This window comes from Mustelus asterias, chromosome 22 (genome assembly GCF_964213995.1).
Source record: "Mustelus asterias chromosome 22, sMusAst1.hap1.1, whole genome shotgun sequence".
Lineage (NCBI taxonomy): Eukaryota > Metazoa > Chordata > Chondrichthyes > Carcharhiniformes > Triakidae > Mustelus > Mustelus asterias.
In genome coordinates, this window is record NC_135822.1 from 11,431,277 (window position 1) to 11,456,432 (window position 25,156).

Below are 25,156 nucleotides of genomic sequence, written 5' to 3' on the forward strand. Positions count from 1 at the left end.
GCAGAGACAGTAACCCAAGCTGGGAAACAAACCTGGGTCCCTGGCGCCTTGCGGCAGCAGTGCTAACCACTGTGTCACCTTGCTGCCCATCCCTTAATGTATGTCTGCGTGTGCATGCGTGTGTACATGTGCCACCATCCCCCCCCCAACCCCCCCCCCCTCCCCCCACCCCCCGATTTGAATCTGAAATTCACAAACTTTCTAAGTTAACCATATAGAGAGTTTGCTGCATGTTACACATCAAATTGGACCACATTAGCTTTAGGTTTGGGAAAACACACCACAGTCTATAAAAATAATTCTGCGAATAGACAGACAGTGACAGGGTAAAGAAGTTCAGTTTGCTTCTTTCTCTTGTCCACTCTGTATTAACAAGAGTGAATTTCCCAATGATCTGCTCAAAGGGTGGCAAGATTTCACATTTTAAGACTTCATTCTGACAAACACCCTAAAGTCAACACGTTCTCGGTTAGAAAAACCGTATACTTGGTAATTCTGGTTAACTCTGTGGAAGCCGACATTGTCGTAAAGGTGTTAACCTTTTAACTCACAACCACCCCACTCAAGTTTCCATTCCAAATCTCCAATTCTCTTCAGGTCTCCAGGTTTTGTTATGGTCCAGGTTTGCAAAGAGCCACACAATCAATGTCACGAAGCACTGAGTTCAAATCCCAATCCAGGACTTGAGTATAAAACTCAAGGCTGATACTCCAATGCAGTACCATTGGGGTGGCACGGTGGCACAGTGTGGTTAGCACTGCTGCCTCACAGCGCCATGGACCCAGGTTTGATTCCCAGCTTGGGTCACTGTCTGTGTGGAGTTGTGATGTGGAGATGCCGGCGTTGGACTGGGGTAAACACAGTAAGAACTTTAACAACACCAGGTTAAAGTCCAACAGGTTTATTTGGTAGCAAAAGCCACTAGCTTTTGGAGCGCTGCCCCTTCGTCAGGTGAGTGGGAATTCTGTTCACAAACAGGGCATATAAAGACACAGACTCAATTTACATGAATAATGGTTGGAATGCGAATACTTACAGCTAATCAAGTCTTTAAGATACAAACAACGTGAGTGGAGAGAGCATCAAGGCAGGCTAAAAAGATGTGTATTGTCTCCAGACAAGACAGCCAGTGAAACTCTGCAGGTCCAGGCAAGCTGTGGGGGTTACAAATAGTGTGACATGACATGTGTGGAGTTGCACATTCTCCCCGTGTCTGCGTGGGTTTCCTCTGCGTGCTCCGGTTTCATCCCACATTTCAAAGATGTGTGGGTTAGGTGGATTGGCTGTGCTAAATTGCCCCTTTGTGTTAGGGGGACTAGCTAGGATAAATGCATGGGGTTATGGGAATAGGGCCTGGGTGGGGTTGTGGTCAGTGCAGACTTGATGGGCCAAATGCACTGTAAGATTCTATGATTATATGATATGATTCTATGAAGGAGTGCTACACTGTAGGAGGTGCTGTCTTTTGGATGAGATATTAAACCAAGACCCCTGCAACCTGTTCAGCTGGTTGTAAAAGATTCCATGACATTATTCCAAGAAAACGGGGAAATTATCCCTGGTGTCCTGGTTAATATTTATCCCTCAGTCAATGTCACAAAAGCAGATTATATGGCAGCTATCATATTTCTGTTTGTGGGAGCTTGCTTTGCCCAAGTTGGCTGCCACATGTCCTACATTACAACAGTGACTATACATCAAACTACCTCATTGGCTTTGAGACCATCCAGTGGTTGCGATAAGTGCTAAACAAGTGCAAGTCTTTATTTTTCCCACCGGAGATTAGTTGCAACACTGTTGTCCGAGCTGTGATTAGTTAGCACAGTGCAGACCTGGGACCTTTTCTGAACCGTATGACTTATTGCCACAGGTGCCATTTCCACTTTTACTGCTTTCAGCTGGATATTCCAGAACATTCCATAACTGAGCTAGTGTTCTGGTACCTTGTTCAATCAATCTCCTCACTGCAAATCGGTGGCACAGTGCTTAGCACTGCTGCCTCACAGCGTGAGAGGACCCGGGTTCGATTCCTGGCTTGGGTCACTGTCTATGCGGACTTTGCACGTTCTCCCCGTGTCTGTGTGGGTTTCCTCCAGGTGCCCGTTTCTCCCCCCCCCCCCACAGCCCAAAGATGTGCAGGTTAGGTGGATTAGCCATGCTAAATTGACGCTAATTTTGGGGAGGACTAGCATGTAATATGTGGGGTTATGGGGATAGGATGGGATTGTTGTCAGTGCAGGCTCGATGGGCTGAATGGCCTGCTTCTGTACTGTCGGGATTCTATGATTCTACGAATCAATACAATTCAATTTTGTTCAAAGCAGTAATGACACTTTGCGGTGCCTAACTACACTTAAAACTACAGATTATATTTATAGTATGCACTTCATGTCAAACATACAACCTGAGGGTCTTATAGGAGAGATGGTGGTGTAGTGGTATTGGCACTGGATTAGTAACTCACCAAGTAATGGTCAGATCATTAATTTTAATGATATTAGTCAAGGGATAATTATGGGGGGACCGGACTGTCCTATTTTTTTCTGGGACTTTTCACATTCACCTGCGGGGAGTATATCATCATGCTCGCCATACAGTGCAGCACCCCCTGAGCAAAATGATTCAGGGAGGCACAGTAAGTAGTCTCACACCAGGTTAAAGTCCAACAGGTTTATTTGGCCTCTTTTAAGGTCAAACCAAATAAACAAACTCAAATTAAATCAGGACAAAGTAAAAGGGGCAGCTCCCCAAAAGGAGGGGGAACAGCCCGAACAAAAATCAAAGTACCAAGGAAACTTAAAAACATCAAATCACAATGTGATTATTAGGGTCGATATTGTGCCCCAACCCCTGCGGTGCCCAACGGGTGCGGAAGGCGTCAACCGTGCCCGTGGACACCGCATGCTCCCTCTCCAGGGACACCTGGCCGCGAACGTAGCTGCGGTAGAGGGGCAGACAGTCAGGATGGACGGCCCCCTCGATCACCCACTGCCTGGACCTGTAAATGGAGCGTTTCACCAGGCCCAGGAGCAGGTTCACGAGGAGGTCGCCCCTCTTCGCACCAGGTGTCCGTAGATCAGGAGCGTGGGACTGAAGTGCAAACAGAACATCAATAAAAGGTTTTTGAGGAAAACAAAAAGGGAGTGCAACCTAAGACACAAAACGTAGACGTGGTCCACGGACTCCACAAGGCCACAGAAGGGACAAGCTTCGGAGCCCGTGAACCAGTGAAACCTACGATTGTGCGGAACTGCTGCATGCATCACCCTCCACCCCAGGTCCCCGATGTAATTGGGGGAGATCCCTCCGTAGAGGGACCTCCACCGGGGGGCCTCCGCCGCCCGACGGCAACAAGGCCCGCCAAGGTGTATCCGGGCGACAGGCGAGGACGCGGTAGTGGAAGATGTGCAGCAGTGGAAGATGTGCAGCAGCAGGCACAGGTTTATTTGGTAGCTTTCAGAGCGTTGCTCCTCCATCAGGTGTTGTGAGACTACTTACTGTGCCTTACCCCAGTCCAACGCCGGCAACTCCATGATTCAGGGAGGGGCAAGTCCTGACAGTCACAGTGAAATTTGTGGAACTCTCCAGTGGTTGGGCTACCCCACCTCCAGCCTGGGCGTCAGATGTACGGAAGTAATGCTTATCGGGGGAGGAGTTGAGTCATCGTTTGATTTAAAAGGAGGAAGGAATCGCTCTGATGTGTGACAGTTCCCTAAGACCGCGATGGAGTCGGTGGTTGCGCTCCTCTTCCTCTGTATCTACGGGACATATTGTACAGCCCTGAGCATCTACTGCCCTGCAGAGTATCTGAAACAACATGTACGGCCGAAGTGCTGTTCCAGATGTCCGCCAGGTGAGGGGAACACACTGTGAACAGGGTAAACTTGTCAGGGCACTTTCGGACTTTCTTTTTGTTCGGATTAGCTGCATCCGCTGCATTTTTGCTTTTAAACACGTTAAACAGGTTTTTCTTTACAAGCTTGTCAGCACAAGTAGTGCCCACTCCCCTGGTGCCTGTTCCAATCCAAACACTAATCCATCTGCCTCCGGGAAAGGCAGGAGATGGAGGATTGTCCTAAACACGTTTGGAATCTGTTTTGGCAGTAATCTTTGAATATATATTTAGTTTTGACTTTTTTTTAATTGGCTCATTCTAAAATATTTGTGGCACATTAAAAAGTAACAATATTGCTTTATACTGAAAAAAGTTCGTATCCAAGTCACATTTTAACAGTAAAGGATCATCCAATTCAATAGTCTATTCCTGCTTTTTCCCCATAACCTTTGATCCCATTCGCCCCAAGCGCTACATCCAGCTGCCTCTTGGATACATTCAATGTTTTGGCATCAACTACTTCCTGTGGTAATGAATTCCACAGGCTCACCACTCTTTGGGTGAAGAAATGTCTCCTCATCTCTGTCCTAAATGGTCTACCCCGAATCCTCAGACTGTGATCCCTGGTTCTGGACTCCCCCACCATCGGGAATATCCTCCTGGCATCTACCCTGTCTAGTCCTGTTAGAATTTTATAAGTCTCTATGTGATCCCCCTCATTCATCTGAACTCTAGCGAAAACAATCCTAACCTAGTCAATCTCTCCTCATACGTCAGTCCCGCCATCCCCGGAATCCCTGGTAAACTGGCATGTTTCCAGTTATTGAAATGTTTTGCCTGCTTGGTGTTCTCATTTGCCATGTACAACCTCACAGAAAACCTAATTGTTCACTAATTCATTAGCTGAGGATTATTTGTGTTTATTTTTGTGGCTGTTTCTCCTCAGTGTATAAAACATGTTAGCTTTAGTCTTAACTGTGAGGAGGATACCAGACGTCCAAACCCCTTAAGAGTTAGGGCGGCACGGTAGCACAGTGGTTAGCACTGCTGCTTCACAGCTCCAGGGACCTGGGTTCGATTCCCGGCTCGGGTCACTGTCTATGTGGAGTTTGCACATTCTCCTCGTGTTTGCGTGGGTTTCCTCTGGGTGCTCCGGTTTCCTCCCACAGTCCAAAGATGTTTGGGGTAGGTTGATTAGCCATGCTAAAAATTGCCCCTTAGTGTCCTGAGATGCGTAGGTTAGAGGGATTAGCGGGTAAATGTGTAGGGATATGGGGGTAGGGCCTGGGTGGGATTGGGGTCGGTGCAGACTTGATGGGCCGAATGGCCTGTTTCTGCACTGTAGGGTTTCTATGATTCTAGTTGTGGGTATCGTTGTGATCTTGACATGAAAAATAGAGTGTGCTGAGTTACTGGTGATCCGGCTAAGATCAGGTTGAATGTCATTTCTTGTCAGCTTGGATCGTGTATATCTCTCTTGTGGGGATCATACAGTGGTTAGCACTACTGCCTCATAGCGCCAGGGACCCAGGATTGATTCCAACCTTGGGTGACTGTCCTTGTGGAGTTTGCGCATTCTCCCCTTGCCTGCGTGGGTTTCCTCTGGGTGCTCCTTCCACTGTCCAAAGATGTGTGAATTGGTCATGTTAAATTGCCCCTTAGTTGTTAAAGATGTGCAGGTTAGGTGGATTGCCCCTAAGTGTCCAAAGTTGTATCGATTAGGGGGATGAGTCATGATAAATTCGTGGTGAGAGGGCCTGGGTAAGATGCTCTGTCAGAGAGTTGGTGCAGACTCGATGGGCCGAATGTAGGGGGTCTATGATTCAACTTAACTTGAATTTTGCATGGGGATGGATTAAGGGTTCACCTGCTCCACTCTGTACATTGGCTTTGTAACTTTAAGAATGGAGTTAAATTTGATTTAAAAGTTCTGCTTTGCTGGTGGGATTTCCCTGATGAGATGTCAGTAACCGCAAACTGTATTTATAGTGCCTTTCACACAATCAAACACCCCAAGGCGTGCAATGAAGATTGAGCTACGTAAGACAACATTAGGACAGAAAATCTAAAACTTGGTTGAAGAGGTAGGTTTTAAAGAGGGGGGAGAGGTAGTGAGGCAGAGAGGTGGAGGGAGGAAATTCCAGAGCTTAGGGCAGCCAACAGGTGAAGCAAGTTGGAAAGGCTCAAGAGGGCAGCATTAAAGGAGTGCAGGTATTCCAGAGGGTGAGGCTGGGAGAGGCTACAGAGGTAGGGAGGGATAACACCATTGAGAGGTTTAAAAACAAGGATTCAAGCTTTAAAGTTAAGTTGTTGCTTAATCAGGAACCATGCAGGGGCAGAGGCGGAGTTAGCCCGTCTTGGCGACAGCACAGATATTTGATCAGTAATTCATCGCTGGGGTGGCATGGTGGCACAGTGGTTAACATTACTGCCTCACAGCACCAGAGCACTGGATTCGATTCTCGGCTTGGGTCGCTGTCGGTGTGGAGTCTGCACGTTCTCCCCGTGTCTGCGTGGGTTTCCTCCGGGTGCTCCGGTTTCCTCCCACAGTCCAAAGATGTGCAGGTTAGGTTAATTGGCCATGCTAAATTGACCATTTAGTGTCAGGGAGATTAATAGGGTCAATACGTGGGGTTACGGCGATAGGGCCTGGTTGCGATTGTTTCCTCCCACTGTCCAAAGATGTGCCGGTTAGGTGGATTGGCCATGGCAAATTGTCCCTTAGTGCGGAAGAATTTGCAAGGTAACTACGTGGGGCTATGGGGAAAGAGCCTGGGTGGGATACTCTGTTGGAGAGTTGGTGCAGGCCCGATGGGCTGAATGGCCTCTTTCTGCACTGCAGGGATTCTATGAATATAACCCCTCTGTCCTTGCTAACTATCAGGCCATCTCTGATCTCCTTCCTGCCCTGCAAGTCCTTGAACCTATTGTTTGTCTCCCGATTCTATGCTCATTTCTAAATTCTGATATCCAAACTTCATCGTTATTTATTGCCTCCCAGCTGTATGTTCCACCCCAATCAGTGTCACCAATGACACACTGTGTGACTGTGCCTGTGATATTTTATGTCTCCTCAACCTCTTTCAATGCTGTACTCATTGTGGTCAATCGCACCATACTGGTCCACCACAGTGCAGCTGCTGTGATGTGTTTTCACTCTTACTTGTCTCCTTTAGCAGTCAGTGCACTGGCGAGATCGCTCCTCCTCCAGCCACAGTTGCCTCAGGAGTGTCATTGGTCATCTGCTCATCTACACACTGCCTCTCAGTAAGCCAGTTTCCACGTTTTCACTGAAGAACCCCCAATTCTATCTTTCCATCACTTCCCTCATCCCCACAATCATCTCCATGCAGTCAGCCAGTGTTGTGGATGAGTCAAAAATTCCTTCAGTTGAATAATTTGATACTTTTGCCACATGGCACGGTGGCAGAGTGGTTAGCATTGCTGCCTCACAGTGCCAGGGACCTGGGTTCAATTCCTTGGGTGACTGTGTAGAGTTTGTATGTTCTCCCATGTCTGCGTGTGTTTCCTCTGGGTGCTCTGGTTTCCTCCTACAGTCTGAAAGATGTGCAGGTTAGGTGGATTGACCATGCTAAATTGCCCCAAATGTGTAGGTTAGGGGGATTAGCCATGGTAAATGTGTGGGATTATGGGGATAGGGTAGAAGGGTGGGCCTGGATCAGATGCTCTTTCGGAGAGTTGGTGCAGACTCGATGGGCTGAATGGCCTCCTTCTGCACTGTAGGGATTCTATGATTTGTAAAATATCTGAAAGAACATTACAAAGTGACCATCACATAAAGTTCAATAATATTCAGGCTCTCTACATAGATCAAGTTATACCCTGAGGTGCTTCAATACAATCAAAGAAACATCACAGATATTTCAAAATAGTCACTAAAAATGGTGCAAAGGTGTTTAAGTTGTCTACATGGAACAAGTTGCATTCTGAGGTGCTTCAATACAATTGTGATACATGTCATATTTACTGTGTATATTCAATGTGAGTCTTGCAGCCTGAGGGGATTCTATCATGTGTCTATCTTGCACTGTTCTTTGTTCTTTGTTTATACAATTCCACTCTCCTCAGTTCACTGTGGTTGTAAGGTCTTCGACAGCAACCTTCCCCCATTGCGCCTCTGCCTCAAGCTCTAGTGCGCCCCTCAGCACATAGTCCCGGGAGCAAAGCAATTGTTTTCAAACCCCATCAAAAATTCCAAAACCTGCCACCTCAGATCTCTGGCTACTCCCCCTCCGTAGCACAGTTTACTGTGACATGTACCTTACCGCATTGCCGTCAAGTCTCATCATGTTTGCTACAAAATTCAAATACTTGCCTTAAATCATTTGTCTCAGGTCAGGAACTACAGTTTCCAGCTGGCCTCAGGCATTCTATGCACATACCCGTCAGGAACTGGTTACACCCGCACACTTTTCTTTTACAAGCTTCAAGTCTTCATGTATCGGGAGGTGACTGCATATTCGCACTTGGTGTCTTTTTGCATCTTTAGGCGAAATCAGATCTGCGCACATGCGCAGCCAAAAAGGTGCAAAAAGGAGGTTAGGTGACTTGAATGGGAGCGTCTTTAGAAGAAGGGTGTCCCAAGGAGCAAAACACTGGGAGTGGGGCAGGGAGAAAGTGCTCATATTTCTAACATGCGTTTCCCGCTATGACACCAGATTGACTGAGGCTGGTACAGATGCCAAAGTCCCATGTATATAATTTGTGTTCTCGGTAGCTGGTTCTGAGTTTGCAGCATGCTTCAGTCACACATTCTCTTTTGCCATTCTTCCCTGCGAATCTGGAACAGGTAATTTAGGTAACAAAGGATTTATTGGCTCTCACAGAAGATTGCATGGCTTGGAGGAGTGGTAGGCTGGAAGTCTTTAGTCATGAATGCTTCACGGTGCAAGCAGGCTCATGGGACTGGATGTTCCCCTCCTGCTGTCAACTTCATGTACTCCGTTATGTGGGGAGGCGATGTCCCAGTGGTATTATCACTAGATTATTAATCCTGAAACTCAGCTCATGTTCTGGGGACCCAGGTTCGAATCCCGCCAAAGCAGATGGTGGTATTTGAATTCAATAAAAAAAAATCTGGAATTAAGAATCAAATGGTGACCATGAAATCATTGTTGATTGTCAGAAAAAACCCATCTGGTTCACTAATGTCCTTTAGGGAAGGAAATCTGCTGTCCTTACCCGGTCTGGCCTACATGTGACTCCAGACGCACAGCAATGTGGCTGACTCTCAACCGCTCTCTGAAATGGCCTAGCAAGCCATTCAGTTCAAGAGCGACTAGGGATGGGCAACAAATGCTGGCCAGCCAGCGACACCCACATCCCATGAATGAATTTTTAAAAAATGTTTCCCGGAGTGGCTATAAGTCAAATGGCACTGTTTGGGGTCATCCAGCCTAGAAAAATTTGGAGATTCAATATTAGAATACATTTGGCCGTTTTGAGCCCAAAACATTGTCTAATTTCAATGAGAAATTAGATATAGCTTTTGGGGCTAAAGGGATCAAGGGATATGGGGGAACGGAATCAGGATATTGAATTCCATGATCAAAATGAATGGCGGAGCAGGCTTGAAGGGCCGAATGGTCTACTCCTGCTCCTAGTTTCGATGAAAGCCATGAGACATTGGAGAAGTCCTCCCAACCATATTCCCTTGAAGAGGTGGGAGCCGGTTAATTTAGTTGGCTTGACGGCTGGTTATTGATGCAAAACAAAAGCATGGGTTCAATCCCAATACCAGCTGAGGCTACCTAAGAAGCCTTCAGAATCTTGTTCCTCACTTGTGGTGACCCTCAGGTTAAATCACCAGCAGTCACCTCTCTGTCCTCAAAATGGAGTGAGTGCAGCCTTTGGTCATCTGGGACTATGGTGACTTTACTTTTTACATTGCTCAATGCAGCTGAAAGACTTTACAACGCACTAGCCAATACCTTACAGTAACATTTGAGTTGATTCCTGCCGCATTGCGATTAAACAAAGGACAGTACAGCACAGGAACAGGCCCTTCAGCTCTCCAAGCCTGCACTGATCACGTTATCCTATCTAGACCAACCCCCTGAATCCCTCTATTCCCCATCTGTACATGTGTCCATCCAGATATTGATAATTCTTTTTATTTTCCAGGAACATTTATGAAACAAGCGTGTACTGCAACCTTGCCTCTTATCTGTGAAGACTGTCATAATTCGTTATACATCAGTGAGTGGAACAACAGACAGCGGTGCCTCCGCTGTGATGAGTGCAACCATGGTAATGTTACAAACCTATTATTCTTCCTGAAGGATAAAGGGTGAGCTACCTGTCTCTGCATAATGCCTTCAGCTGATGGTGAATTAAATCAATAAGGCTGTTGCACCTTATAAACAGGAAGCCACCAGCGCAAAAATTGCAGCAAAAATCCAGCACTCTAATTCGATTACCCTGGGCTGGATGATCCCCTAATTTGATTCATAGAATCATAGAATCCCTACAGTGCAGAAGGAGGCCGTTCGGCCCATCGAGTCTGCACCGACCACAATCCCACCCAGGCCCGACCCCCACATATTTTACCCACTAATCCCTCTAACCTACGCATCCCAGGACTCTAAGGGGCAATTTTTTTTAACCTGGCCAATCAACCTAACCCGCACATCTTTGGACTGTGGGAGGAAACCGGAGCACCCGGAGGAAACCCACGCAGACACGGGGAGAACGTGCAAAACTCCACACAGACAGTGACCCGAGCCGGGAATCGAACCCGGGACCCTGGAGCTGTGAAGCAGCAGTGCTAACCACTGTGCTACCGTGCCATCCGTGATTATCCTGGGCTGGATGATCCCCCAATGGACATCTAAGCAGTGGCTGCGCAGAGGAGTGATGTGGCCATCGCAGCGAAGGCCAGCATTTATTGCCCGTCCCTAATTGCCTCTGAACTGAATGGCTCGCTGGGCTACTCAACAGTGATCCACACCTCTGTGGTCTGGAGTCACGCGTAGGCTGTGAAAGGACAGGAATGAACCAATGTGGGTTTTTGCAACGGTAGCTTTATGGTATAAAACCGAAAACGCTGGAAAAACCTTGGCAGGTCCAGCAACAGCAGAGAGAGAAACAGAGTTAACTTTTGGAGTCCATATGACTCTTCTTCAGATCACTCTGATTTCACCAGTACTGAGGCTAGCTTGCAATTCTAGATTTGTTAGTTGAATTCAAATTCCACCAGCGGCCGTAAAGGGATTTGAACCTGTGTTCTCAGGATGTGGAGTTGCCGGCGTTGGACTGGGGTGGGCACAGTAAGAAGTCTCACAACACCAGGTTAAAGTCCAACAGGTTTATTTGGAATCCGATGAAGGAACAGCGCTCCGAAAGCTTGTGATTCCAAATAAACCTGTTGGACTTTAACCTGGTGTTGTGAGACTTTGTACTGTGTTCTCAGTGCATTATCCTAGCCCTCTGGGATACTAGCGCAATGGCATCACCATCACGCCACCATCTCTTCATTTGGGGGCCTCCAGATTTACATGAATGAGTGAAACACATTTCCCAGCAGGAAGCTGGAAATTGAGCACTCCTCCAGATTCTTAATGGCTTGCTAGGGGAATAGGAAAATAGCATTGCCCTTAAAACTGTGGCCCTTAACCCCAATTCGAATGCCCCATAACAATCTGGCTCCCCCAGCGTTGGATTGGTGGGGGGTGGGGACTCCCTCTTGGAAGTTCCCAGGTAAGGGTTTACCCAGCAATGGTCCAGAAGGGTTAACTTCCCCTGGACATCGTACTGGCCCTGGGAACCATCCTACAAAGCGATTTAAATCGCCAACTTCAGATGGTTCTGGCCATTTGAACCTCATGGTTACTCTGAAAGGGTTAGAAAGAAAAGAAACTACTTCTGACCTCAGAATAACGACCTTAAAGATCCAGACCTAGAACCATACCTCCCATGCTCCCGAGCCCCAGCGGACCCGCACACTAAGCACCCCAGTGTCTCCACCCGATCCGACCCACCCCCGATGACCAACTCCTCCCACCCCCAGTGTCCAAGAAAGTTGCGACCCAATGTATTCTTGAAGCAGCAGCCACCCGTTTCTGGAGTAATGGGCAGTCGGAGTTAAAACCCACTCCCTCCCCCATCATAGCCATTGAAAGTTAACCAATGAGGTGTTAACTGGGTGGGGTGGGGGGGGAGGCTGATGCAGGACTCTACACCCATCGCTGCTTGCTTTTAAAATTCCTGGCGTGGCTGGAGCCTGGCTACAAGAGAACCTTGATCGACCAGCAAGGCAGAAGCTGTTCCCAAAGTCAATGCCTCCACCCCAGCCAAGTTTCCCACTGCATTTTCGACCCTCCCTGCAATCTGCCCAGCCAACTGAAAAGGATAAGAAAGATACTGATTAACTGAAAATCTTGGTTTCATGCATGCAAAACACCTGGAGTAAGCTGGAGTGACTTCAATAAGATGCAAACTTTCCATGCATGATCTGAGACAAGTGGGGGTGAGGACTTTCGCAGGTGATTACTGCAGCGGGAAGGGACTTTTCAGAGTGTGCTTTCTTGGGATTCAGTCTATATTGCCTTGGTCCGATGATGTGCTTGGGAAATGTGGAGATATTTGAACTCACCAAGGTGCCAAAGTGATTTTTGCCTCTAAGTAGCTTCTACCGCTACCTTTGAGGATGAGCAGGAGAGGGAGGAAAGATGACTGAGGCAGATTTTAGGGAGGATTTAGCTATTCCGACAGAATCTCTCCACCGGGATTTTCTTGAAAGGGTGCCTGTAAGATTGGCCAGTGCTGTTGTCTTGAGAGGCCATCATCTTGGGCATGCCTCCATTCTGCTGGCTTCACTGGTCAGAGGTCCCGTGCACTTTGATTTCTCTTGCCAAAGTTACACGTTATAGAATCTCAGGCATAGGCGATGCCATTTGGCCCATCTTCTCTGTGCTAGCTCATTGAAAGGGCTGTCCAACTCAGTCCCGCATGCTAGCTCTCTTCCCAATAACCATGCAAATCAGTCCTCTTCACTACTTCATGTGCTGGTTAGGATGCATTGGCCACACTAAATTCTCCCTCAGTGTGCCCAAACAGGTGCCGGAGTGTGGCGACTAGGGGATTTTCACAGTAACTTCATTGCAGCGTTAATGTGAGCCTACTTGTGACACTAATAAATAAACTTGGAATGTAAACTTGGTAACATGTCCAGTTGTAAATTGGCAGTGGGATCAGATTCCATTTTCAAATAATTTGTTTCAGATCTTAACAACATTCTGAGGGAAGAAAACTCGATCAGGTGCAGTTCACTCACAAGTTTCCTACTTCAGTTATGTGCACAAGACATTAACCGATCTTTGTGTTCTTACAGAAGGAATGAAGTATAAGAGAAACTGCAGCAGTTCCTTAAATACCCAATGTGATTGCACCGAGGGCTACCAGTGTGACGATAACAACTGCAGAATGTGTATTCGAAAAGGTGAGCTTGATTACGCCTCTCCAGCTCATGGTGACTGTGTGCCACAGCTAAGCTAAATGATCGCAACCTGGTTCATGTGCAGTGACAATTTACTCTTTACTGAAACCTCACCACCTAATTATACTTTCCATTTTCTACCCTGCCCAAATCGCTGTGGGGTGCTGGTGTGGCTTTATCGCACTTAGGCTGGAATGTTACGGCCGTTCACACCGGCAGGATGTTCCCATCCCGCTGCGGTGAACAGAGATTTGGCTGGGCGTCAAATTCTCCGACCTCCTGCAACGGGAGCGTGGCGTGAACGGCCGGTAAGCTCACGCCCATTGTCTATCCTTTACACCTCTGATACCATCTCCTCCTCTTGAGCACTGCACTGCACCCCTCTTTAAAACTGTTCATAGGATCCCTACAGTGCAGAAGGAGGCCATTTGGCCCATCGAGTCTGGGCCACAATCTCACCCAGGCCCTATCCCTGTAATCCCACATATTTTCCCGGCTATTCCCCTGACACTAAGGGGAAATTTAGCATGGCCAATCAACCTAACCCACACATCTTTAGATTGTGGGAGGAAACCAGAGCACCCGGAGGAAACCCATGCATACACGGAGAGAATGTGCAAACTCCACTCCCTAGTCATCCAAACAGGTGAGTACTTGGTGTGGTGGACCTCACTTGTGCCTTTGTCCTATATGGACCACCGTTGTGTGTGCTTGTCATGCCTGGACACATCCCCTTCCAGTTTGGTTCCTCCCCTCGGCATCTAGTATAAAGGTGGCTGTCTCCTCCCCCTTGTTCAGTCCAGGTTGGTTATTTGTTGGGATCTGCTCCTGATTCTGTTGTGAATAAAAGCCTACACTTGTATTGGCACACCTGTAGTCTTTCGCCTTATTGATAGCGCATCACTTGGTTTTGAGAATAGAGCTGATCTGTGACCACAAGATGTAAGAGCAAAAGTAGGCCATTCGGCCCATTGAGCCTGTTCCACCAATTAATAAGACTGATCTGATGTGATAATCCTCAACTCTACTTTCCCACTTTATCCCCATAACCCTTGATTCACTTACTGATTAAAATCTGTCTATCTCAGCATTGGACATACTTAACGACCCAGTCTCTGCAGCTCTCTGCGGTAAAAAATTCCACAGATTCTCTACCCTCTGAGAGAAGAAATTCCTTCTCATCTCTGTCTTCAATGGGCGACCCCTTACTCTGAGATTATGCCCTCTGGTCCTGGACTCCTCCCACAAGGGGAAACATCCTCTCAGTATCCACCCTGTCGAGCCCCCTGAGAATCCGATATGTCTCAATAAGGTCGCCTCTCCTTCTTCTGAACTCCAACGAGTACAGTTCCAACCTACTCAACCTCTCCTCATAGCAAAATGGCATCATTGGCCTAATGGTCTGCCAAAACGCACTCTACTGCATATCCCCCCTGTGACAGATTGAGGGCGACTCAATGTGGTATGAATAATAAAAGGCTTTATTGCCAACAGGAGAAATATATATATGTTTCTATGTAAGGTCAGACTAAATTACAAGTGTGACTGCCCTGCTCAGCTCCCAGGCTCCTACTGCCAGTCCCTCCTGGACCTGTGGCACCTGCCATTCTGCTGATTGACTCAGTTTCCCACTGGGATGAATGTGTAGGGTCTTTGAGTCTACTACACACCTCCCCCCCCCCCCCCCCCCCCCACACACACACACACACACAACACAACCCCCCCCCCCCACACACACACATACACACACCCTACCACACCACACACACACACACACACACACTACAGAAATTCAGGAATAGGGAACCACAGCTAATAGAATGAGAATCCTTGGTTTGAAGATGTGTCTGGATCAGGAGCAGTTCACCCAGTACAAATCTAAATCTTTGACAATAATTTCCTGCCTCTGTAATGTTTCGCCTGGACTGTTATTTGTGACAAGCTGGTGTGATGAGTGACTTCTCCATTGTTTTAGATAAAGATTTGGGAAGAAATCTTCACTCTACAGAGACTCATCCTGTCATGGGAACTGTGCCATGCCACCCACAGACAAAGTAAGTGCTGGGAATGTGTTTAATGTCAATGTTGTTATTGTTGTCAAAACATCTCAAACGCAAGCCTAGTTATGGTTATTGGAAGGTTTCCTGGATTTTGCTCTCACACAATTCATTGAAAGTGTACGCCAGTCCAGGTGTTTCCTGCTTTGCGACAAGGAAACAGAAGTACTTGAGATGACTTATTTTCAACTTTTGGCTTCTCTAAGGGGGATAATAGCCAGAGGAGTTCAGCATCTTCCATACTGTGCATCTTGGCTCCCTCCATTAGACCCTATCCTAGGTATCAGGCAGTGGGTATTAGGACAAAGATGTGAGGGTTAGGTGGATTGGCCATGCTAAATTGCCCCTTAGTGTCATGGGGACTAGCTAGGGTAAATGCAAGGGGTTATGGGAGTAGGGCCTGGGTGGGATTGTGGTTGGTGCAGACTCGATGGGTCAAATGCCCTCTTTCTGCACTATAGGGATTCTATGATTCTATTACTTGGGTCTTGCAGAGTCAAAACACAGCCAAGTTCCTATTGCCACCCACCTCCCCCACCCACCCCATGGTGGGTGGGGGAGGTGGGTGGCAATAGGATTACATGTCAAACATACTGCCAGAGAGGTTTCAGTTTCCAGTCCCTTCATAGACTATGGCAAGGCGGAACCTTGTGGTCTTCCCTCATCAAGCCTTGGTGGCGACTGCTTCAGACTTTAGTGTGTCCCTCGGCATGTAGCCCTGCACCTTGAAATGCTCCAGTCTGCAACACTGGGTCAACATCAGCTCTGGAACTGGTGGAGAAGCAATTGATTCTGCTATTCCATGATGCTGTAACTCCAAAACAGCCCAGTCCACTTTGAGAGGCACTTTGTCCAGGTCGTGCTGTCAACTAGCCATCTGGGGAGGTGATGGCCTAGTGGTATTATCACCAGACTATTAACCCAGAAAGTTAACTAATGTCCTGGGGACCTGGGTTCGAATCCCACCACGGCAGATGGTAGAATTTAAATTCAATGAAAAATATCTGGAATTAAGAATCTACAGATGGCCATGAAACCATTGTCGATTGTTGGAAAAACCCACCTGGTTCACTAATGTCCTTTAGGGAAGGAAATCTGCCGTCCTTACCCGGTCTGGCCTACATGTGACTGTAGGGCCACAGCAATGTGGTTGACTCTCAACTGCCCTCGGGCAACTAGGGATGGGCAACAAATGCTGGCCAGCCAGCAACGCCTGTGAACCATGAATTAATTTTAAAAATATAATTTGGGTCCTTCTTGGATGCCCCTGCTTAATCACTATCTCAACATTTCACTGAATACAGAGTGTTGTCACAAATTGTGACATTATCAGTGTAGGTTGTGCTGGCACCACGTTCGCTCGCTTAGTAATGTGAGCTTGTTGGAGACTGTCTTCTAAATGCAGAGCAGGGTGAAGGGTCTTTTGAAGGGAGCTGTGTAAAATGGCTCAGTTTCAGCTTGGGCTTTGCTTGTCCGCAGAGGAGAAGGAAAAGATTTGCTCCTGTCCTCTGTGGAGGCTCAAATTAGGAACTTGTCTGCTGGAACGCTTTTTAGACATCAGCTTAAGCGGTAACTACCTTCTCGGCCATCTCCTCTTCATCCATTTCCTTTTTGTTAAAAGTTGCACGGGAGCGGATCACACGCCTACAAATCGACCCAGTGCCGGAATGGATCAGTCCGCAAAGGCCACCAGCAGCCAGAGTTGGGGTAAGCTGCATTTGTAAGAACTCTCATTTACATCATTTGGTGAATTTGTCCAAGATAAAACGGGCGGGATGTTCCGGCCTCACTCGTCCCGAAATCGTAAAATCCCGCCCGAGGTCAATGGACCTTTCCATGGTCCGCCCCGTGTCCGCTCCGATTCCCGTGGCGGGTAGGGTGGAAAAATTCTGACCAACATCTCCACTTTGGAGCACAGTCTACATAAATGTTTACCACCCTCTAATCACCCCTCTGTTAACGCTCTAAGTATTTGGTGTTTTTCAAGAGCATGATGTGGAATGATAAAAGATGCTTCTGCCTGTGGGAGACGCTAGAATTGGGGAGGGGGGGTGGGAGGGGGTGGCTGGAATATCCCACTGGCGGGAATGGCCAGAAAATTCTGGCAAGGGTCTCCCTTAAGATGGAGATGAGAAGAAATGTTTTTCTCAAGAGGGTCGTGACTTAGGGCGGCACAGTGGTTAGCACTGCTGCCTTACAGCGCCAGGGACCCGGGTCAAATTCCGGTCTCGAGTGACTGCGTGGAGTTTGCATATTCTTCCCGTGTCTGCGTGGGTTTCCTCTGGGTGATCCAGTTTCCTCCCACACTCCAAAGATGTGTAGGTTAGGTGTAATGGCAGGGCTAAATGCCCCTTAATGTCAGGGGGATTAGCAGGGCAAATATATGGGGATAGGGCTTGGGTTGGATTGTTGTTGGTGCAGGCTCGATGAGCCAAATGGCCTCCTTCTGCACCGTAGGGATTCTGGCATTCTCTGAGAGGAACTCTCTTCCCCAGAGAGCAGTGAAGGCAGAGCCAGTGAAGAATTTGAAGGCAGAGCTAGATAGATTCTTGACTAACAAGGGAGTCAAAGGTTATCGGGAGTTGGCGGAATGTGGAGTTTAGGCTACAATCCGATCCAATAACAGAGCAGGCTCGAGGGGCTGAAAGGCCTACTTCTGCTTCTAATTAGGATGGTGAGAAGTTGATTTTTGATTTGATTTATTATTGTCACATGTATTAACATACAGTGAAAAGTATTGTTTCTTGCGCACTAGACAGACAAAACATACCGTTCACAGAGAAGGAAATGAGAGGGTGCAGAATGTAGTGTTACAGTCACAGCTAGGGTGTAGAGAAAGATCAGCTTAATGCAAGGTAGGTCCATTCAAAAGTCTGACAGCAGCAAGGAAGAAGCTGTTCTTGAGTCGGTTGGGACGTGACCTCAGACTTTTGTATCTTTTTCCTGAAGGAAGAAGGTAGAAGAGAGAATGTCCGGGGTGTGTGGGTCCTTGATTATGCTGGCTGCTTTGTCAAGGCAACGGGGAGTGTAGACAGAGTCAATGGATGGGAGGCTGATTTGCGTGATGGATTGGGCTACATTCACGATCTTTTGTAGTTTCTTGCAGTCTTGGGCAGAGCAGGAGCCATACCAAGCTGTGATACAACCAGAAAGAATGTTTTCTATGGTGCAAATGTAAAAGTTGGTGAGAGTCGTAGCTGACATGCCAAATTCCCTTAGTTTTCTGAGAAAGTAGAGGCATTGGTGGGTTTTCTTAACTATAGTGTCAGCATGGGGGGACCAGGACAGGTTGTTGGTGATCTGGACACCTAAAAACTTGAAGCTCTCAACTCTTTCTACTTCATCCCCGTTGATGTAGACAGAGGCATGTTCTCCTTTACACTTCCTGAAGTTGATGACAATCTCCTTCGTTTTGTTGACATTGAGGGAGAGATTATTGTTGCCGCACCAGTTCACCAGATTCTCTATCTCATTCCTGTACTCTGTCTCGTCATTGTTTGAGATCCGCCCCACTACAGTGGTGTCATCAGCAAACTTGAAAATCGAATTGGAGGGGAATTTGGCCGCACAGTCACAGGTGTATAAGGAGTATAGTAGGGGGTTGAGGACAGAGCCTTGGGGGCACCGGTGTTGAGAATGATCATGGAGGAGGTGTTGTTGCCGATCCTTACTGATTGCGGTCTGTAAATTAGGAAGTTCAGAATCCAGTCGCAGAAGGAAGTGCCGTGGCCCAGGCCACGGAGTTTGGAGATGAGTTTCGTGGGAATAATAGTGTTGAAGGCTGAGCTATATTTGACAAATAGGAGTCTGACATAGGTGACCTTGTTATCTAGGTGTTCCAGGGTTGAGTGCAGGGCCAGAGAGATGGCGTCTGCTGTGGACCTGTTGCGGCGGTAGGCAAACTGTAGTGGATCCAGGTGGTCCAGGAGGCTGGAATTGATTTGTGCCATGACTAGCCTTTCGAAGCACTTCATAATGATGGCTGTCAGAGCCACCGGCCGATAGTCATTAAGGCACGCTGCTTGGTTTTTCTTGGGTACCGGGATGGTGGTCATCTTCTTGAAGCAGATAGGGACCTCAGATTGTTGTAAAGAGAGGTTGAAGATGCCTGTGAATACCCCCACCAGCTGATCCATGCAGGATCTGAGTGGGATTTATGCACTTGTGTCCAAGACGATGGTTCAAATTGGGTGCTTTTGTGAAGGGTACATTGTGGAAGAGGGAGCCACAATCATTTATGATATACTGTTATCACAGATGTGTAATATATGAAAGAATAAGAGGAAGTTATTTCACTCTAAGACTCCCTTGAAGTGAAAAGTTTGTGCATTTTCTTGTTTACGAGATAATTTGGATTTATTCTGCGCTTCTCAGTGCCACATGCAATGCATGTTTTTTAAAATTTGATTTGATCAAATCCATTGACACTGTCTACACTTCCCGCTGCCTCAGAAAAGCAGCCAGCATAATCAAGGATCCCACGCATCCCGGACATGCCCTCTTCCAACTTCTTCCGTCGGGAAAAAGATACAAAAATCTGAGGACACGTACCAACCGACTCAAGAACAGCTTCTTCCCTGCTGCCATCAGACTTTTGGATGGACCGACCTCGCACTAAGTTGATCTTTCTCTAAACCCTAGCTATAACTGTAACACTACATTCTGCACTCTCTCCTTTCCTTTTCTGTGTACGGTATGCTTTGTCTGACAAGTTCGCAAGAAACAATACTTTTCACTGTATACCAATACATGTGATAATAATAAATCAAATCAAAGAAAGGCTGGAGAGGTCAGATTTGAGGAATGCAGTGTTTTCAGAGGTTGTATGGAGCCTGTTAATTGTCTAAAGACATCAGAATAGGTATAAATCCTGATTACTCAGTGGAGCTTGGGCCACTGTCTGTGTGGAGTTTGCACATTCTCCTCGTGTCTGCGTGGGTTTCCTCCGGGTGCTCCGGTTTCCTCCCACAGTCCAAAGATGTGCGGGTTAGGTTGATTGGCCAGGTTAAAAATTGCCCCCTTAGAGTCCTGAGATGCGTAGGTTAGAGGGATTAGCGGGTAAATATGTGGGGGTAGGGCCTGGGTGGGATTGTGGTCGGTGCAGACTCGATGGGCCGAATGGCCTCCTTCTGCACTGTAGGGTTTCTATGATTTCTATGATATGTAAGTACACCACCTCCACGTTCCTGAGTCTGTGTTTGCAACTGCATGACAATCTGGAAGTTACTGGACAGACTTTGTTTCATGTTTAATACTATCATTATCCCCAAAGAAACTGTTGACTTTTCGAAAGAGATTTGAATTCCCAGTGTATCACACCGCAAGGTTTCACGTTTTAAGACTTTTACTGTAAACAAACTAAAAACACCATTGACTAAAAAGTACTTGGACACATAATACACTAAATCACAGAAAAGAAACCACTCCCCCCCCCGCCCCCCCCCCCCAAACTGGCTAACCATGGAAAACTGTACACCATATTTATACATTATACTGCACTCTCTGCAAAACTGGAGTCTTTAGTCTTGTAGCCTCCCTGTAGTCTTTACAGGAACCAGACCAAAGTTAATCCCAGCTTCCAAAGGCTTGCTTCCCCCTGTTTTACTGAGTCCCCCAATTGGGTTCTTGAAAAAAAAGCCCACTCCACTGACCCCTGGGTGGCATGGCAGGGTTTGATTCCCGGCTTGGGTCGCTGTCTGTGCCGAGCCTTCATGTTCTCCCCATAACTTCATAGATTTCCTCCGGGTGCTTCGGTTCCCTCCCACAGTCCGAAAGACATGCTGGTTAGGTGCATTGGCCATGCTAAGTTCTCCCTCAGTGTACCCAAACAGGTGTCAGAGTGTGGTGACTAGCGGATTTTCACAGTAACTTCATTGCAGTGTTAATGTAAGCTTACTTGTGACACTAATAAATAAACTTTAAAGACTCCTTCCCCGACCACATCAAAGCAAACCTTCACCATCCTTAATTTTCCAAAGCCCCATCTGTTTAACCAGAAAGTAAGCTCCCACCAGCATCCTGCCTGGTGGCTAACAGGGAACAGCCATTTTTGCTGCTGCTCATGCCTAACCTAACCAGCACGTCTTTCAGACTGCGGGGAGGAAACTAGAGCACCCGGAGGAAACCCATGCAGACACGGGGAGAACGTGCAGTCTCTGCACAGTGACCCAAGCCAGGAATCGAATCCGCTGGTGCTGTGATATGGCACTGCTAACCACTGTGCCACCACGGTGGCACAGTTTAGCTGTCATAAAAATACCCTGCAAAATAAATCATGAAGGTGAGGCCTATTGAAAAAAAACTGGCTGAGCCCAGAAATGTAATTTTACTGGGCGCATTGAGCATATAAACATTGTTCTGGACGAGTTGGATCAGGTTGTTTCTGCTTTTTGTTTTGTCCTAATTAACTGATCTCCTCCTGGGCAGGAACCGTGGGAGATACGATAAGAATAGGACAGATGGAAATCGCCTTCATCTCAGGTTGGTTAACGGTTTTGGAAGAACATTTGATTAGTGAAGTGTTTCATATTCTACACAGTTGCTAATCCATTTCTGTTTTCTCTCTGACCAAAGTAGGAGCTGTAACAATCACCATGGTTCTTATCATTCTCCTCCTGCTGTGCCTTTTAGTTGGAATGCGGGTTATCTCATGGAGGAAGAAAACAATCAAGTTGTTACCAGGTACGTAAAGGTTTCTGTCATCACAATCCATCAAGAACCGAATTGGAGCTTCCTCACTGAGCCATTGAGTAAAACAATAAACTGTGTGTAGTATGATGCCACAAGCACAAAGGTCCCAGGTTGTTTGGTTACCTTGTCTGTGCTCATTTTAATCAACTTCACCCATAGCAGCACGGTGGCACAGTGGTTAGCACTGCTGCCTCACAACACTAGGGTCCCAGGTTCGATTCTCGCCTTGGGTGACTGTCTGTGTGGAGTTTGCACATTCTCTATGTATTTGGCTCCGGTTTCCAACTACACTCCCAAGATGTGCAGGCTAGGTGGAGGGGTCATGATAAATTGCCCCTGACCGACCGAAAGATGTGTAGATTGGGTGGATTGGCCATGCTAAATTGCCCGTTACTGTCCAAAAAATGTGTAGTTTAGGGGATTAGTGAGGTTACGGGGATAAGGTGGACCTGGGTAGGATGCTCTGTCGGAAAGTTGGTGCAGATTCGCTTGAGCCAAATGGCCACTTTCTGCACTGAAGGGATTTTATAGCAACAGAATTTTGCCGCTGTCCTCAGTGCCTCCAGGATAATGTTCAAACTGATAAACACTGGGTCCCATCTGGGTCTTGAACCCAGATCCTCTGGTTCAGAGACAGGGACACCACCCCCGACAGCACAAGACCTCCCTACTTGTATTTTGAGCCAAATGGTGAACGTATGAGAGGGATTTTGCAGCTGTTCCTGCTGGTGGGATCTTTTACTTTCACTGACAATGATCCCACGCCCACGGGTTCCCTGGCAGCGGAGGTTGCGAATAACAGGAAACCAGGTTTACAGCAGCAGGATCGGAAGATCCCACCACGAGCCAATAGCAGGCCACCCCACCTCCACAAAGCCTGTGGCGTGGGGAGTTGAATATTCCGCCCAAGTTTCAACGTGTTTCTCCCCCTTATCATTGAGAGGCTATTCCCAATCACCATCCAGTGGTCTCGGCTAGACTTGTGGACAGCAGTGAGCAGATTGGGTGGGGAGGGGCTGCCAATGGCCCAATGGGGAGCAGAGAGATTCCAGGAGGGTGGGTGTGTGAGTGGTGGTTTACTGATAAACTTGTAGGACTTGAATTCACCTGCTGACCCTGGCCCACAAGCAGTGCTGTAAAAGCACTAACTTCATGGATTTGGGTCGGAATTCTCTCGTCACTGGAATTTTAGTGGGTGGGTTGTGGAGAATGTGAAACCCCATTGCTGATCGGGCGGGAATTTCCGAGTTTTAGACCAGCGCACCGGAGAATTCTGCCCTTGGTCTTTCTCATCTGCTTCCATCTATGGGTTTGTCAAAGCCTGAGAACCCCAGGTGGTGTGAGCTTAAAAATAGAATCATAGAACCTACAGTACAGAAGGAGGCCATTCGGCCCATCGTGCCTGCACTGACCACAATCCCACCCAGGCCCTATCACTGTAGACCCATGCATTTACCCTAAGTAGTCACCTGACGCTAAGGGGTAATTTAGCATAGCCAATCTACCTAACCCGCACATCTTTGGACTGTAGGAGGAAACCGGAGCACCCGGAGGAAACCCTCACGGACACAGGGAGAATGTGTAAACTCCACACAGACAGTGGCCCGAGGCTGGAATTGAACCCGGGTCCCTGGCGCTGTGAGGCAACAGTGTTAACCGCTGTGCCGCCCGTTAACCATTAATATGTACACATGTAGGCCTTATTATAATATTGAATGACCATATTGGACTCCATAAATCTCCATAACAACTGTAAGCAGGTGAGTTGGGTTACTGGTTCAGATGTTTTTGAACTTTAGCCTTTGACCCGATCCCAACCTACCTGTTTTTGGGAATTAAAATTCTGCCTATGCACGCGAATAAAAAATGGTCACCTGGGTTGGATACTGGAGAACTTGACCCAATCTACAGCTTTCAGGCAAGGAGAGAATTGTGCTGCCTTTGAGAACCAAATTATTCAATAAAATGCCCTCTAAACGATAAGGGACAGGCAAGCATATCGAAACAAATGTTCAGATTTTGGCTCCTAGCTAGTCTCCCTGACACTAAGCGACAATTTAACGTGGCCAATCCACCTAACCCGCACATCTTTGGGCTGTGGGAGGAAACCGGAGCACCCAGAGGAAACCCACACCGACACGAGGGGAATGTGCAAACTCCACACAGTGACCCAAGCTGGGAATCGAACCCGGGTCTCTGGCGCTGTGAGGCATCAGTGCTAACCACCGTGCCGCCCAATGATGACCATGAAAGCATTGTCGATTGTCTTAAAAACTCATCTGGTTCACTAAGGTCCTTTAGGGAAGAAAATCTGCCGTTCTTACCTGGTCTGGCCGACATGTGACTCCAGAATGTGGTTGACTCTCAAATGCCCTCTGAAATGGAGGGCAGTTAGGGATGGGCAATAAATGCTGCCTGCCTACATCCCGTAAAAATGAATTTTAAAAAACTATAATGCACTAGACAAGTCTCCACAAACTTGATTGTAACGTTACTACAGGTTGTAAGTGTTGAAGTGGTTGGACAATCAGATTTACCCATGTATTTTTTGACCTTCTATTTTTCTTTGCTGGTTGGCAGCTGAAATGAGACCATGGTATCTGAGGGTGCAGATGGAGGACACTTACAGTATTCATCTCCCGGAACAGGAGTGCGGAGGGTTATCACAGCAAGAGAGAAAGATCACTGAACCAAACTGCGTCAGTCTGAATTGTACTTGCTGATGACTGCTTGCGTGAGGAAGACCTATCTGGATGGACTGTGCACTTATTCAGGTGCCAACGTGACAACATGGGTCAGAAATTGCTGCAACGGTGGCAAACCGAACGGGCTGGGTTTCTATGTTCACCTTTCCGCGCTGCAAACTGTTGTGACGGTAATAACTCGGCAATTGCAATATCGTAGCGAACGCCTCATCAGCATGATGCCCGACTGTCCTTTTATTTCATTGGTCAAGGAATAAAGACACTGGAGGGAAAGCTGGGGAAGGAAATGAGACAGGTCGGAGTGAGAGGCAGAGGAATAAAGAGATAGACAGAAAGGGAGAGTATGGCCGGAATGTCACGGCCGTTCGCACCGGCGGGATTTTCCCACCCCGCTGCAGTGAACGTAGATTTG

General features: G+C 47.4%; 1 protein-coding gene across 1 annotated transcript; it reads left to right on the top strand.

The window, feature by feature from the left end:
* The first annotated feature begins 3,723 nt into the window (after positions 1–3,723).
* Positions 3,724–24,762, top strand: LOC144510242 (uncharacterized). The gene is made up of 7 exons (XM_078239736.1): positions 3,724–3,853; positions 9,980–10,105; positions 13,188–13,295; positions 16,829–17,056; positions 21,776–21,829; positions 21,926–22,030; positions 24,620–24,762. The coding sequence occupies exons 1-7, from the start codon at positions 3,724–3,726 to the stop codon at positions 24,760–24,762; spliced, it is 894 nt and encodes a 297-aa protein (XP_078095862.1).
* The last annotated feature ends 394 nt before the right edge of the window (positions 24,763–25,156 follow it).